Source organism: Catharus ustulatus, chromosome Z (genome assembly GCF_009819885.2).
Source record: "Catharus ustulatus isolate bCatUst1 chromosome Z, bCatUst1.pri.v2, whole genome shotgun sequence".
In the NCBI taxonomy this organism is placed as follows: domain Eukaryota; kingdom Metazoa; phylum Chordata; class Aves; order Passeriformes; family Turdidae; genus Catharus; species Catharus ustulatus.
Window position 1 is genome coordinate 66,656,035 of NC_046262.2, and position 16,822 is coordinate 66,672,856.

Sequence of the window (16,822 nt, forward strand, 5' to 3'; positions counted from 1 at the left end):
TGGATGTTATTCATCCACCAGTATAAGAGAAAACCTATGTATCTCTTCAGGCTCCAAAGTGTCCAGCACATATTTAGAGCTTTTTTTGTCCTATATACCAATGGAAATTAAATTAAACTAGCCTATAGTCTTTCCGTGCAGGTTGTCCATCAAAAAACCAGTTTCTATAATAGTGCTTTTAGATCACAGTACATTCTGATGCCAGTAGCAATTGAATGTAAGTGGTACTCATGCATTTAAATGTAAGATCTAAGCAATTTTCTTGTGTGTTACTTTTGAATTTGCTATAGCTAATGAGAGAAAATAAATACATAATGTACCTTCTGCAACATCCTTGTCAAATAATAATAATTAGCCCATTTGTCCATGGGAAACCTTATGGGATGCGACTGCAGCACTGATTCTAGCAGTCTGTGTAAATGTGTGTCTGATACTTTCATTTGGCCAATTAATCTTTGATCTCTTGTACCTATTACCCACGATATACTCAAAACATGTTAGATCCCATTGTTTAAGCAATCTCTCCCCCTTTTATTTTTCTTTTTATTTTTCTTTCTGTGCTCTTTCCTCTGAGTTTTGGACAAGGACGAGGAAGAATGATTTTGATCCTGCTTGGCACATGCTCTTTAGAAACAATGTAAGCACTTCAATTACCTTTAATCTCTAGCTCCAAATGCAAATCTGATATGTAAGTAGAGGACTAGCTACCATCCTTTGGTTGAGGGAGTGCTGGCCTGTATCATGACTCATAAACTTTGTGGCAAATGAAATGGGAGATTTTCAAAATGTAATTTTTGTACTTTTTTTGCTTGATGTCAGCAAGAAGTTCATATCACACATTCATAGTTAATTTCACAGCATTCCTAAGTCTTGCATTTCCCCATACCCTTAATGCCAAACAATCTCAGGATTGCTTTCTGTTACAATTTGCAATTGCTTTTTGTTATAATTTTCATGCAACAGGCAGAGACAATCAATATTAGGCCTTAGGCAACAAATCTAGTTACAGATTAAAAAAAAAAAATTGGAGGAAAGATGCAGCAACAAGAAAGCAGCACCGACTGAGCATGCTTCTACTGCGGCACAGACAGAAAAGTAGTGGACGTACTGTAGAAGCTGGCCATTACGTAGTTTTGGCAGCGATCACCAGTAAATTCATTTGGGCACCTGAGAGGAAAAACAAACAAAAAAAATGGTAGAGAAAAAAACAGAGAAAAGAGAAGAGGTGAATATATGCTAAGAAAGAAGCTCCTTCAGTGTGAACTGATATGACTTGGTGAGTTCACTTTCAGAAACTGAATCTCGGTTTAGCATGTCAAAATAGCTCAGGATGTTGAGAGCAAGTAATTTGCTCTGTGGAAATATAAAGAAATCCCCCCTGCAAAACCAGCCAAAACAAACCAATCCAGATCAAAGTGTGTTTCAAGATCTGAGACAGAAATTCACCATTCCAGAGAGCCAGATCGGTTTTAGGATGCTCTTTCCACAAGGCAGCAAGGACACAAGATCTGTACATACTCATCTCCATGAGTTTGGTCTTTTAGGGCTGCACTTTGCAGCAGTCTCCCAAACAGGAAAACTGCCAGCGTGTGCAAAACAAATGCATCTGTGAATGAATGGAAAGATCAAAAATCATACAAACGAGAAATATTTTGGAGGTCAATAATGCCATGGTGTAAAGATTGTACTTCAGAAAATCAGGTCATAAATTAGTGAGTAAAGAGGCCGGTTCCAGCTGAACTGTGAAAACACCAAGTACTATTGATTTTGTTGCTGTAGTTGGGGAAGAAAGCAAAGTTCAGATTATTTTAACATACTTTCTTGGTTTTGGATTTTCATGGGCAGAGTTTCAGTACATCTTGCTCCAGTGAATCCAGGTTGGCACCTAAAGGGCAAAAACGTGATAAGCAATAGTACACCAAAACCACTGCACTAACAGACTTACATCTGCTGGTCTATGGAGTGCGAGTGCATTAAGTGACCTCCTTGTTGGGTCTTAGTGAAAAATGATCAGAAGAGAGGCAAGAAAGTGTAACCTTTCCAGAAGATAAAACTTTGAAAAACTTACAGCAAAAATCCATCAGAGAAAAAAAAATTTTGCTTGTCTGTTTTGAAAAAGAATCATGGCTAGCAAATGTGTACCAGCTCACTGTTTATTCCATCTCATGAAGGGACCAGATTGAGTTCTTTTTTAAAATTTGCAAAGCAGTGCGTAACAACAATTTACACTGTTGCTTTCATAGTCACATAAAATCTATGAAACTACAATGATTTCCCTATTTTTGTGATGGCATGTTGTGTCTTCTGGTAAGTTGCTTTGAGGAGGAATAGATAGTACAGTGATCACTGAAAAGCCACAAAAATCCAAAAAGTGAGAAGACAAAGTCAAACCCAAAGGGAAGTATAGTCAACATTACACACAAAAAGATAAAAAGTCAGTCCAGGCAACAAGTACAATGAGAGGGCAGAGGTGCTCTCAAGATTTGCAGAGCCAGAGTTGTCTGTCCTTCCAGTTCACAAGCTCTTCTGCAGAAAACTTCAGTGCAGCTTTCTCCTTGATCATAGAGAAGGAATTTCTCTTCTATGATTTGCCTGTCTTTTCTGCTGCTGCCTATCAATTCTTCCTTTGTCTTCATTCTCCATGCTGAGGCAGGGCTCAGGCTCTCAAAATATCACCATAGCAATGCAGGCTTCCTGTGCTTCAACTTAAGATTTCAGTCTTTGCTCTTTTTCCTTCTTCTCTCCACTCTTACTTAGCATGCAACCTGAAATCACCTGATATCCGCTCCTGTGAACACATTTCAGTTGTGTTGCCTGTCTTTGTGATGCTCTCCATGAGTTTGCCATGGTTCAAGAATCTCCCACTCTCTTCCTCCTGATGATGACATGGTGCTAGCATATTTTTCAAATTTCTTCAGAATTTACTAGTCAGGTGCTAAAAAGCCTTCATATTTGCAAATACTTGTTGGTCAGAAGAATCCTCCATCTTTTCTATCATCTGAGTTTCATGTGTTCTGAAAGCTGTCCCAGTATTTTAAATTCTACTTTTCCACAATTGCCTCTAGCCCTAAAGAACAGGGATGCTGCCCTTGCACACGTGAGACTTTCAGAAAATCCCTTTGGCAAAGGATCAGTGTCAGGGATAAACACTAGTATCTTGTTTAAACAAACCATGCAGGAATGATATTAGTGTAATAAAGGTATATTTTGAGGCTCTGCAGATGGTTTTTTGGACCTCATTTGCAGTAATGATGTATTTGTTTATTAAGGAAGAGATTTTAAGTTCTTCAGAGCCAAAGTCACCTCTTTTGCTAAATACCCAGTGCAGAGAGATCCCAGTCTCCACAGATATATTCAGTTGAGAAAAATGCAACAAAGGTAACTGTCTTTAGGAGGTGCTTTTGCTGGGTATGACAGAAGACTTCTTGCACCTTTGAGAGAAGGCAAAATGCTTTTGATAGAAAACATTTTGATCTGTTACTGAATCAAAAATAAAAATATTTAACTCTACTGATATTTTTAAATGGCTGTCCCTGTAAAGCTGGCATTTGCGTGTGCTTGGCTTTCAGTTCACAGGGACCTTTACTACAAATTCCCAAGGAACATGATTGAAAGGCTCATGTTTTCCTCCTGCCACTGGCTGCTGGTGGTTGCTTGCTTTGTCTGTTCTTGTTTTCAGATGTTGGTGCAGCTGTGGAGGTGATGAAAACAACTTGAGCACTGGTATAGACAATGCTGAAATTACTTCCAGACCAAGCAGGGTCAGCCCTGTTGAGATGGTGCTGAAAACAGTTCAGGTATGTTTATACTTGCACTGAAACCATTGTCAGCAAATGGGCTGCAGTACCTGCCCTTGAGAATGAGCCCAGGGTGGGCCAGCTAAGAGGAAAGCTGTGATGAGCCTGTCCATTTATGATGATGTGTAAATGCTAAAGGCATTTTATTGCTCAGATATGCACTGCAGCACTGTTTCCAGTACAATTTGAAAGGTTGCTTCCTATAAACCATTCTTTTACAATCAGCTTGCAATGATGCTCTTTCCCAAACACATTGTCCTACTCAAAGTTTTCAGACATTATTCCTTGTTGTGACTTTTTTTCCCTATGTCATTAACCAAGTACCATTTTCCTTTAGGACAGTAGCAAAAGCTGAGGTCAAACAACTTAGAGCAAAATGCATATTTTTGTGCTGTGAGAGCCTTAACATTTTCTTTCTGCCTTTAAAAAGGCTGCTTGGACCATTTATTTCCTATATGAACTGGGTAAAACCAAAATACTGAACCACATAGAATAATTGCTTTTTTCCCCTCTACACACAGTAGTTGCAAAGAGCAGCATTTGCATGTGTTCAGTGGACACTTCTCAGAACACTGAACACATATCATCAGACTGTTTCTCATCAGGACAGGAATGGCTGAATAGTTCAGGAACTCGTATTTCTGTTTCATTCACTGCCTACAAACAGATGCATTGTGGGAGAGAATTTTTTCCCCCATGGGAAGTACACCACTTTGTAATCCATTTTATTGTCTAAGTCAGAACAAGTATTTCTATCCTGTCTCTTGAATTAATACTTCTGGAACTTCTGCTTGCAAACTTGCTGGTTTGAAGAAACTTCTGCCCATTTCTATTCTTCAAAGACCTTTACGTGAAGACAGTATGGAAAATGACTATATCATTAAATAATTCATAATTCATTGTCTTGCTGTTAAGAAAAGCAGCAGCACACTTCTGTTAAGACAGTAGCATTATTTTTATCCAATGAAATTCTATCGTAAATTTAATTCCTTCAGTAATAACAAAACCACTAGAAAAGATGATGTCTGCAAGTCAGAAATCAATTAGTCAGACTATAAAGATCTTCATAATGTGATACTTCTTAAGAACACTCTAAAAGTGTAACAGATCTTATATTCATATGGATTTTTTCAAGTAATAAGGAAATGCTAGGAATTTTGTTCTTAATTTTGCATTTATTGAAATATTTTTTCTTCAGTGAACTTGGGGACACATTTCCAACTGAATAGAAATTACTTTGGAATCTCAGCCTGCCAGTAACATCCAGGCTTCTTAAGTCTATGATGTTTTCAAAATTGGACTCATGTTCTTATGAAGCTTCTGAAAATTTAATACACTAGTTTATTTAAGTAGTCAAACCTTCCTATTTAAACTGTCCTGTTGTGGGACTGTTTTACTCAATCTTGGGCCTTAATTAAAATACATGTGGAGAGATATGTGCTACCACAGATGTAGCTGTACAATGTTTTACTAAGTCTTCACACATTTCTGGGGCATTTCACTTGGTTATCTTTTGAAACCAGGGAATTTTCTTGAAGTTCACACCAATATCCAGAAGAGCAAAATCTGATCATCACTATGTATTTTATAAAATATGTATTTTTAAAAATATGTATGTTAGGATTTTATTTCTTTAATAGAATAGGGGATTTACAAAACCAGAGATTACTTGGAAAATTCCATGGTTGTTTTGAATCTGAGTCATGTTTTTTTGGTTAGGGATAAAACCAATTTAGAATGATATGGCTCATGCTTCAGAAATTTTGTTTTTGCTCTCAACAGATGGACCATATGGAAAAATGTGAACTTGCTACTGAGGCAGAAATATGAAGAGCAAGTACCATATTTCAAGCATTCTGTTTCCACAAGCATGATCTGGGAGTAGATTTATTTTCTTAGAACAATGAAGACAATGTGTAGTGGTTAGATACCTATTTTAGATAACTGGAATGTTATCTAAATAACATATTATAGAAATAAAACCAAAAAGTGGACATCTTTATTTTTAAAGAAATAAGAAGAAAACTGTATTTTGTCCCTTCAGTTTCCCAGTAAACACACTTCCAAGAACTCGCTTTTATTTCTTATGTAGCTGTATTGCATTGTTTTACTACACAACATAAAATTTTTGTTCTGGCACGTATTAGAGGGCATAGCAAATGGCCCTGCAAAATAGTGGTGGCCCTGATTGTTAGGGTAAGAATCCTTCTCCACTGCCTTATTATAAATGAGATTCACCCTGTCTAAGTTTACAGCTCTGATGCTTTTTCCAAATAGGTCTTGGACCACCCAGGCAGAGGCACATCTGCCAAATCTGGGAATCGTCTTTTCCTTGAAATACAGCCCCAGAATTAAAGGTTATTTCTTGTCTACAATAGGGAAAAACAGCGCCCACTTTATTAGAATGTCTCCAGACATTTTATTAGAAAATCAGCCAGTCTGTAACATCATTACAGAACATACACAGATGTCTGAATTAAACTAAAGAAGTCCCCATACCAGTGAAGATGGGATACCTCTGAAACTACCAAAGCAATAGTATTGATTAGCAAGTCTGCTCAATGCTCAGCTCTGCCACTCACTGCAGTTTTCTGAACAGTGTTTGGATAAGAAGCTGAAACACACAGGCTCTTGTACATGCTCTGGAGAGTCATAGCAAACTGCTCATCTTGAATGCTGGCTTACAACAACCATGCAAATTTAACACAAATCTTTCTTTTTCTTTCTCGAAAAAGAATCCCCATCACATATAACTTTTCCATATTTGCTTTAGCTAAAAATGATCCTAAAATTCAATGGAACATTCATTGCTTTCAGCAGCACAGCAATCCATGAAAATCCAAAGCAAAACAAAGTCTATGATCTGCAGACAACATCTTTCTATGAAGAAAGAGAAAACTTACAGGTAAACCAGAACATTGTGTGGTTGGTGGGGATTTGATGGCTTTTGTTTGTTTGTTTTCCTTAAAAAAAAACCCCAAAACAAAAACCAAAAACCCAAAACCCAAAAATAACAAGCACTCAATTTCTTCTTGGCCTAATGAAAGCATCACAGATCTTCACCTAACTCACCTACCAGAGTTATCTTTATAATTAGTGTTTTTAAATTTTTAGTCCTAGGAGTCTGAAAAGTTGTGCAGATACAGCAGATGACAGTCTTCACAAACCACTATCTCTTAGTCTGAAAAACAGTAATATCCTCACAAAAGCACACCCTTTTCACTCTTAAGTACCAAGGATGTTTCCCAAGGTTTAAATGCTGAGTTTCCTCTCAAGCTAGTGTGAAGAAGTTCCTATGACTAGTTCATCTTCAGGTGTAAAAGCTACATGACATGCTCCCAGACAGGAGGTAAATTCCAGTGCAGCAGCTTTTCATGGATGTTCTCTGATGCAAGGGACTGTTGCAGCACACCAATGCAGCACAACCAGGACACAAGCACCCCACTAAACTAAACTAATATAGCTCCATGAATGAAGATTAGCAGACAAAATAGCAACCTCCATCGTGACCATGTAATTCATTGTTTTTTATGTAAATAAACACAACAGCAATTGTAGATCCAGTCTCACCAGAAACTGTTCATCTGTACTGCAAACTGTACTACATCAGACAATTAAAATAACAGTTTCTTCTATACAAAGTATAGTATTCAATGCAGTTTTCCACACTTTTTTTTTTCTTTTCTAAATGTAGAATATTTAGTTTACAGTGTCTGTTTCAGGATTTCTAGCATAAGGCTCAAGTTGTGTTACTATGTGTGGTATAAACACCAATAGAAGATGCTGTGCCTCTATCATGTAGAAATATTTCCCAGTTAGCGTCTGCTATGTTTCATATGCCTCCGTAGGACACAGAGGTCATTCCTGGCATTCTTTCCACATCCACATGGTTAAAAAATAAAGAAATGCATGTTCAGAAGAAGACATTTTTCAGGTGCTCCTTAAGAGAAAAAACATTTGTGAAACCTGATGGCTCCAATGAAAGAAGCAAATAGGATTTCTTACCTGCACAGGTATCTTGGGGGGTTTGGGAGGTCTTTAACCATGTAACACTCTCCCCCATTTACACAGAAGGCTTTCTGCTTTATGTCACATTTTGTGAGGTGACTTGTCCCAGTTGTAGATGTGGAAGTGGCTGGAAAAGATAAGAATGAAAACACAAATCAGAGGCTGTTTTTCTTTCTGACTGGTAAGTATACTTGTATGTGAGGGAAGAAGTAAAGCTAGGGAGGATCTGGCAAGTCCTTTGAGCTCTCTATCTGCTGCTACCACAAGCACTAATCACTTGACCCTGTATTTTGTTGATTGCCAGAGAGAGTGGAGTTTAAATACATACCTCAGAGATAGACAACCCCACACTCAGCCTGGGAGGAAGTGAGGGTTTTCTTAGCTCTGTCCATTAAGTGGCCTAAAATTTTTGCAACACTTGTATGTTTCATCAAAAATGTGTCATTTATATGCAGTAACTTTTATTGCATTAATTGCGTTCAAGTTATTTTGGGGTGTGAATCATTACAGATTGCTGATACAGCAACCAACAAAATAAGGTCCTAGATGATATTTCCTCCGGGCATTGCCTTGAAGCAGGTATTTTTCATGAAGCTTAACCTGAGGCCCTGTGCTTATTCAAGACCTCGGTCCAGCCACTTCCTTCTCCCTGAGGAGAGGGTGAATGGCTGAATGCTGTCTCATTCCTTGCTTATAAATGAAAACTGTGGCTACCCTGGTTTGACTCCCCATTGAGAAGAATGGAGAAGTTGAAAGTTTTGTTCCTTCCTGTGATATACAATTGCCACCATTGTGTCCACAGGAATCTTTGATCCAGAGGCCAGCCTAGCATCTCCTAAGCTAGGAGCATCTGCATGAGATGAGCATGAGGTTTTGGGCAACAATTCTGCTAAACACCGTTAGGTGTCTAAATTACTATTAAAAAAACCAAATTACTATCCCCCTGACCACAATGTTTCGTAGCTTACTCCCTGCTGCATTTAGGGAATACGTAGAGAAGGCAGGAACATTGTTTATTTAGCAACATTTAGGGAGACTGCCAGGGAAGGATAAGTAATTACAGTCTTAGGGCTTGCCAGTGCAATTTCTGCCAAGGATATGCTTTTCATAAGCACAAAGAAAGCAACTCAGCTTATCCTCACGAGGAGAAGGATAAGCCCTTTTGGTGGTGACCGTCTGTCCACACTGATTGCAGGTGAAGCTTAAACCCTTGACAACATGCCCATACATTTTAAATGGCTACAACTAACTGAAGTGACTACCTGAAAACTGTAAAAAGTGGTGGAGATTCTTGCATGGTATTTGTTATTTCCAGACATACAGAAGTTTGGAATTTCGTTACTGCGATAAAAAATCCCAATATTTTTGTATCTGAAAGACAGTTTGTACCCTGAGGTGAAACAATGCACCTATTGACTAGAGTTGACTAGAAAGCTGCAAACACCTAAAGAAAATCTTTCTGGTACTTGAAGCCTTTTCTAACCCAAAGGCACCCAAGGGTGCTTATAATAGGTGATGTGTGACATTCTACTATTTCGTGCACACACTGAAACTGAAGAAAACATGGTTATAGCAGATCAACTATGAACGAGTAACACTTATGCATTTTGAACTACACTATGATATAGTCCCTGTCACATTTAATTTTTTTGCATTTCCCATTGTCTTCCAGGTAAACACATTTTTAGCACTTGGGAGGGTGCACCATCTTGGCTTCTTTCTCTTTCTTCCATGCTGCCTTGCTTGTATAGGGTGCTCTCCTCTAACAGGCCTGGAAAAACCCTCCTGTGCTTCTTCCAAAGTTGAAGCTCCCTCCTACTTCTCACTTGCATCCACACATTGTGTCACATCTCCACAGATCCCCATCTTGACTGGGGCCTCTTAGTGTTAATGAAATGCAAACATGCAGTACAGATTCCTCTTAATAACACATTCCTTTTTCCTGGCCCCTCAAAGCATGATTTACATCCTCTCAGACCAGGATAAATTTATGTCTGGTCTAGGGGCAGGAAAAGGGGTCATGTTTTAAGAGTAGTCTGACACTCTTTCAGCTAGCACCAGTTCAAACAGGACTTTGCACCCATGTTGACAAAAGGCTGGCCTGCAGACTGCCATCCACTCAGCAGTGAACAACCCTCTATGTTTGAGGCTTGACCACCATCCTTGAGGATCTCCCTCCCTTTGGATGGGGAGATTTGCCTTGTAGAAGAGCCTTTCCTTCTCTGCTGGTTTGAAAGGAGCCTGAATTATTATTGTAAAGGAGACGCCTGACATGACAGGCTGTGTCACACCACGTCCTAGGACGTAACAATGTGGGTGACCAAATTCCATCTGCACAGTTAATGTATGCTTTGAAGCCTTTGTGAGTCTCAGCACGCAAACAATATTAAGCTTATCACTGCTGATAGCTTATCCACCCTTTAAAAAAAGTTAAAGGACACACTTCAAGTGTGAGCCAAATACTCTGAGGATGTCCCTGAGAAAGCTAGTGCATAAATTTTGAAGGAGGGAAAAAAGCAATATCGTCTGCAACATATTTGAAAAATAAACCAAACCAAAAACCACCACTATTTTGCTACCCTGCTGGCTAATACAGTGTTTTAAATTGAAAAATTAAGATAGATACAGTAACAAGTGGACTTTTAGCTATCTGTAATTGCTTCCACAATCTCACTTGCTTTTTCTATAGGCTTAATCAAAATGAGAACACTATGGAATTTCAAAATTAATAGTGATTTCCCAGGTGATGTAAGTGAGATTTGGACAACAGCAATTGCTCTGAACTGATTACTGGAGATGGGAATAATCTGCAGCTCTCAGAGAAATATCATAGGCAAGGGCTTCACACATATTTGTGAGACGTATCTTTACCCATGTTTTGGGCATCACATGTTATATAAATCCTGCACAAGAATTTTCTCTGCATTACTGATCTGCTGGCACCATAGCTCCTGTCTGCCTAAGCTTTGTAATGAGTGGAGGGGAGGAAAAAAAGTCTGTGGGGAGTTAGTTTTGATAGTAATTTTTATTTGCGAAATATGCATAGTTTTTATGGCATGTGGCCAGTATTCAGTGTATGCACTGTAAGCCTACTTTGCCAATTAAATACAAGAAACACTAACTATGGGTTTGGGTTTCACTTAAAGCCACATAACGGAAGAAATGTGGTGTTTAGGAGCAGGTGTTCATCAGAGTCTATTTCATACAGTCCACAACTAACCCCAAAATAAGGCCTTTCGATACATTTCTAGCAGACATGGTCTTGGAGGATGTTTAGTGGGAATTACTGGTAGTGATGAAGTAAAACACACAGCTGTAGAATATGTATCTGTGCATTGCTACTTCTCCACCTAGTCAAAATTTGCACTTACTTTCTTTTTGTAATGTTTTCTTCAGCTATATAACACGAGAGAGAAAAGCAGTTCTATTCTAGAGTCCTATAACAAACACTTAGCTTATTGCAATGACTAAGTTACACACATTACAGGTAAATCACAACTTGAAAACATCATGCATGAGAGAATATCTGAAAACACCTCATAGTCTACCTTCCCCTCTCCCTTCCCTGAAGGTAGAAACACCGTATTTTAAAAAGCAACTGCAGACAGTGTGAACAAGGTCACTACTCGTAAAGCAAATATTCACATGGCACTGAAAAATAATGAGATTGGTTCTCATCCATGGGAATTGCCTAAAGACATTAACAACAAGAAAAACAGAAGCTATTTCATTTTACAAATGCAGCTGTCTAAAAGGTGAATTACTGTTGTAAAACAACCTTAGGTTTATTTCATGTCAAGAAGACAAAACTTCATGTAATTCTGCTCTTACCTGGGGAATCTCTGACCCTTTTTTTCTGGTCTGAAACAGAAAAATGCATTATCTTTCTCTCTCTTGCTTTCCAAGAAAGCCCTCTGATGTTTAGTGGCTACAGCACCAAGACTCCCGGTCCCTGTACAGATGAGACAGTCCACTGAGAGGAGCCCTAAGGGATCTCTTACTCAATTCAAACTAAGAGGGAAGAGCTTTGCAACCTAAACAGAATAGTATCCATGCCCCTTTGAATTGAGTTTCTGCAAAGGTGGTGTAAAATCAGAGGACACACTCAAAGTCAAGCAAGGTAGCCAGGGAGGTGCTTATGACTCAATGGAGGCACAGTGGCATCTGCGGCACGAAGGAAAGTTTGCCATTCTCACTGGAAGGCCACTTACTGGAGGTAGATGCCACCTTACTGGACTGCAGTACACCTTTCCAGACTCCTTTTGTGAACCTGTGGCTCATGCAGATGGAGAGAAAGGGATCTGCTTGGAAGGAAGGATGGACTGAGGGAAAAAGGAACACAAACAAGTTCTAGGGTGACAGTGTCTGCTCCCAGTTTTACTAACTCACATTCCTACACTTGGAGTTCATTCATTTCTTTGAGAGCACAGTCCAGCTCCCTCTTGACTTGCTGATGTGCAGTTGAGAGATGCACATCCCTGATCTTTAGGATACATTGATTTCCTGTGTAACCTTGGCTATAGCACTTAAGTTCTCTGTATCTCCATAAAATCATCTACATTTTCTTCGCACTGAGTACTGAGCCCGCTGACGAATCTAACTTGCAAGGAACTTACAGTACAGAAAACCTTGGCATTTCTGTACTGCACTGAATGAGGAAAGCTGCTGGCTCCAGTGTAACTGTATGCAGCAGAAGCTATATGGGCACTTTCAAGCAGAAGAGAAGCCAAAACCCAAGAGTAATAAAAAATTAGCCCCTTTCTGAAGAACCAAGACTTTCTATTTTACCAGGTGTGTAAAAAGATATATTTCATACAGTCCTTCATACTTAATTGTTCCAGACCTGGAACTGCATTAATATAGCTGTGAATATACTAAAGGTTTGAAAAACTATCAGCATCAACAGATAAACACTAGAGAAAAAAACCCTCCAAAACAACCAAATCTCTATATGAGGGAGGCATTTACAGTCTGTTTCATGGGGCTGCTCAGAATTTTTCACCTTTTTTTTTTTTTTTGGGGGTGTGTGTGTGTGTGTGATTTAATACCCTAATCTGGCTGTTCAATCCAGTTACAAATTTTTTTTCAGCTTCTCTCTTCACAAATAACGTGCAGCGTAACAGATTCCTGGGATCTCCACAGAAGAGGAGGATCTGGAATTGAGTGCTTACAAGCTAGTGGAATTGTTCTCTGGCCCTAAGACAATACTTCTCACTTTGGCACTATCTCTATGAAGATCAGGGCCAGCAAGAAGGAAACAGGAAATCGCCGGGTCTGCAAGATAGAAACTTCAGGAAAGATTGAGAGCACATAAACTCTTGCTGAACCAAGGCAGCATGTCTCTCTTCCGCCTATGACATGGACTCAGTGGTAGTTTCCTTTCCCAAATTCAACCTTAGCAAAGCAAAGTAAAAAAAAAAAAAAAAAAAAAAGAAAAAAAAGAAAAACAAAGCACAGACGCTTCAGCTTGCTGCACCACCCGATCGCTTCCTCTCCGATAGGCCAACAGACTGACCCAGTTGGCAGGCATGCTGCTGCGAGACCTGCACAGCATCTGGCTCACCACAGAGGGTCAAGAGGTGACACATGCTAAACACTGTTGATCAAGAACAATTTTTGTTTGCTTCATTTAATTTTGAGATGTTAGAAAGCATGGGCACTGACATATGAAGTTCACAAGTTGTCAGTGAGGAAATGCAATTGCTGCTTGAAAAAGTAAGTTTTCAGAAGAAGGGTGGAAAACACAGGCTCTGGAAGAATACTAGCAATGGGAAATACCTGGTTGAAACCGAGATTTGAGACAAGGCATACATTTTCCCTGATATGAAAGATGTCAGCTTTCACTTGAGGATGGTGTGATAAGCAAAAGGTCTGCAAGAGCCTTTAGAAAACATTCCCCACCTGGGGAAGGGAGACATGAATGACAAAACTCAAGGCAGTGATAGACTGGAGCACCTCAAGGGGAAAAATGTGTGTGGGGACAGAAAGAAAAAAAAGGAGGTGCAGAGGAAATATGTATAGATTGGACTAATGCAGGAAAAACAGGTCTAAGCTCAGAAATGCTAAACTGACAGACAGACAAGGAAGTGCTTTTAGATTGAGAGACAACCTTCCAAATTCCAGGAATGGGTGGGAGGGTCTGAAAATTCAGAGAAGTTAGATTAAAGTAGACAGCAGACAAGGACCTGACTGCAAATGTCATGATACAATTAATGAAATCCAGTGTGGAGTCCCTTGTACTAGAGAACATTCCTTCATGCAGAAAAACATGAGCAGCCAAATAAACCATAGGAAAGGATTCCTGGCTCACCTTGTTTTGGAGGCCACAAGGCCTCTTTTGCATGCTTGCTGTGCAGCAAGGTAAGGTACATAACTCGTTGGGCTTGAAGTAATGGGCTGAGTAATGGGCTGAACCCATGCTAAACAAGCATTAATACATTTGTTAGGAGGTGCTTCATCATGTGTGTCTTAGTCCTGTGTATCTCACAGCTCTCCCACAGAGCTTGGAGAGGTCTCTTCAGGCTGCTGACCACTAGGACAGATGCAGAGGAGACAGTTAAAATTGAAAAGGAGACTTAGAGTGGAGGTGGAGCTTCACAAAGCAAGAGCTGCCCTGAAGTTCCTCCTCTGTTAGTCCTGCTCCCAAGGGAGCCATTGCACTTGGAAAAGAAAACAGCTGTTGGACAGGTGAGAAGCCATTTTCTGCTGAGTGCCTAGGCATAGATACCAACCTCAGGAGAACCAACTGCACCAAATTACTGGGCAGATCACATTTTCCCATGGTTGTCATGACCCTCTCTAATCAACAAGAAAGGTGCTACTGCAACCATCTGCAGCAGCATTGCAGCCTGGAGAGGTGACTGATAGAATCTATATGGAAATCAAATTGCTGTCAGAGGACTGGACTCAAGACAGTAAAGCAGAAAATGTGGGCTCTTTTCTCAAGTCCCAAATGTCCTGGTTCTGCAAAGCAATGTTGGGGGGCACCCTAATCCAAACAACTCCATTTCTGTATAGAGCAAACCACCACACCCAAAGGTTTTAACTCAAAGAAGATCTTTCACTTTAAAAGTGGGGAAAAAGAACCTTGACAGAACTGAAAGGACAAACACATGAAGACTATGAAGATTATGAAGACAGATTGCTATCCTTCAAGAAAATGTCCAGAAGGAATCTCAACATTATCTTAAGGCCCTGACAGCTACCAAAATCCAACTGCAGATTTGGCATGGCAGCAAGCTTCCTGAGAAATGAGACAGCAAGTACAGCTGTACTTACACTGCTTTCCCTGCCTCGGGATGCAAACTCTGGATGTTTTTTTCCTCTCTTCCAGTCCACATATGATGCTTTCTGTGAAGGGTTGATCACTTAGCTCACTTGTGGTGTAACCAACATTCAATTACAAAAATAAATAGTGGTAGAAAATCTAGGTCTGATTGGCTGCAGTTACATAAAGCTCAGGTGGCAGTGGTGTCTTACTACTCCTGAAAGTTACTGTGCCAGAGGATTGTATTACAGATTCCACCTGGTACCATCAAGTTTGCCCTAATGGATATGTAGTGATACTGACATAACTATTTCCTTATCACATTGAGTACTGAAATAATTTCGTTCCATTATAACATAGTCAGTCAAAATCTATTCTTGTTCTTCTATCCTCTGAAGGATTTTTCTTATTAATTCCAAGTAACCAATTATACTTGTGCAGATCAGTGCAAAATGTCTTTACCTCTTTAGTTCTATCAACTCATAGAGAAGCAGGGATAATAAAGACTATCTAGCAGCTTATGAAAGAAAGCATGAAAGCTTTTAATTACAAATTATGTCTCATATAAATTCACCAAGATAATCCCTGTCATGAATCCTCTTTAAGGAAAGCACTGCAGCAAGAATATACCTAAAAATGAGTCAATAAGCTCACTCAAATTTAAGATTCCACTCAAGCACCTGCTTAATTTATTGTCACATTCACTTCCATGTTTCCCCCTGTGTCTTCCTAAAGTTTTTTATGAAGGAGAATGGATTTCAGCACAGTGCCTTAAATGTTTAGCCTTGTTGAAAGTATGACTTGCCCACTAAATACCTCATGTTAAATAAATTTCCAAGAGGAGACTGTGTCTGCAACCTTTCCTTGAATAATTAAAATGTCCAGTGCACGATTCTTAGACACCCATTAATCTTTCTCCAACTGCATATGCTGCAGTGAAAAACATATAGTTTACTAATTCCACAATGAAACAAGTTTTTATTGACTTTGAAGCACATCTTCAAAGTCATTAAGAACATATTCCCTCCTCATGCTCGTGGCCTTCTACTTCATGGAAGTGGTCATGAGAGGAAGCCTCTGGAAACGTGAGGCATGAAAGGGGATGTGATTAACCTGAGGCAATTGAAGCTCAATCTCTTTAACCAGCTTGAGATCCCTGGGTGGTAGGGAAGAGCAGAGTAGCAGAGATTAGTTTTTAAGATATAATGATAGCCCTTGTGACAAGCTCTGACACAGACTAGCGCAGAAATAAGCCTTCAGTTCTGAGTTAAAGATACAGCAAAGGCAACTTTTCTAGAAAACAAAAGGGGTTGGTCACAGGTTGCCAAATATCTCTTTGATATCTTTGATAAGAAAGTGTTACAAAAAGGATTCCCAATAGACAGACAGGTATGAAGATAAGCAAAGAACAAGAATGCTTATCAGAGACAACTTCCTTTCTATGCACTGAATTTATTTGTCAGTTTACTTGGATATTTTATTCCACCAGAGATTTCCAAAGCCTTCAATTTTTTACTTTTTTTTTTCTTAATTTTTAATTTCCTGTACAATTCAAAACAAAGTTTTGAAATATAACCTGCAGACAAGAAGACAGACTTTATTCTCTTGCTGTTAAAAATTATTCCTTAACTTGAAATGTATCAATCCCCTTGGAAAATGGTATGATAAAGTCACAGGCAGAGCTGTTGGGTTTCTTATGCAGGTTCTGCAAGAATATCCAGTCTCCTGTCCTCTTTGAGAGTTGCTCATG

At 39.3% G+C, this 16,822-nt stretch overlaps 1 protein-coding gene across 14 annotated transcripts in view; it reads right to left on the reverse strand.

The window, feature by feature from the left end:
- NRG1 (neuregulin 1) overlaps positions 1-16,822 on the reverse strand; it is a 462,970-nt gene that overhangs the window by 24,819 nt on the left and 421,329 nt on the right. For 13 of the 14 annotated variants that reach the window (XM_033084640.2, XM_033084637.1, XM_033084635.2 and 10 more), the window contains 2 exons: positions 7,803-7,932; positions 1,109-1,167 (listed from right to left, as the gene is read on the reverse strand). In XM_033084640.2, coding sequence (XP_032940531.1) covers positions 1,109-1,167; positions 7,803-7,932 — 189 coding nt within the window. Of the gene's footprint in view, positions 1-1,108; positions 1,168-1,817; positions 1,886-7,802; positions 7,933-16,822 lie in introns of all 14 variants that reach the window. The other variant, XM_033084642.2, reaches the window with a different exon arrangement.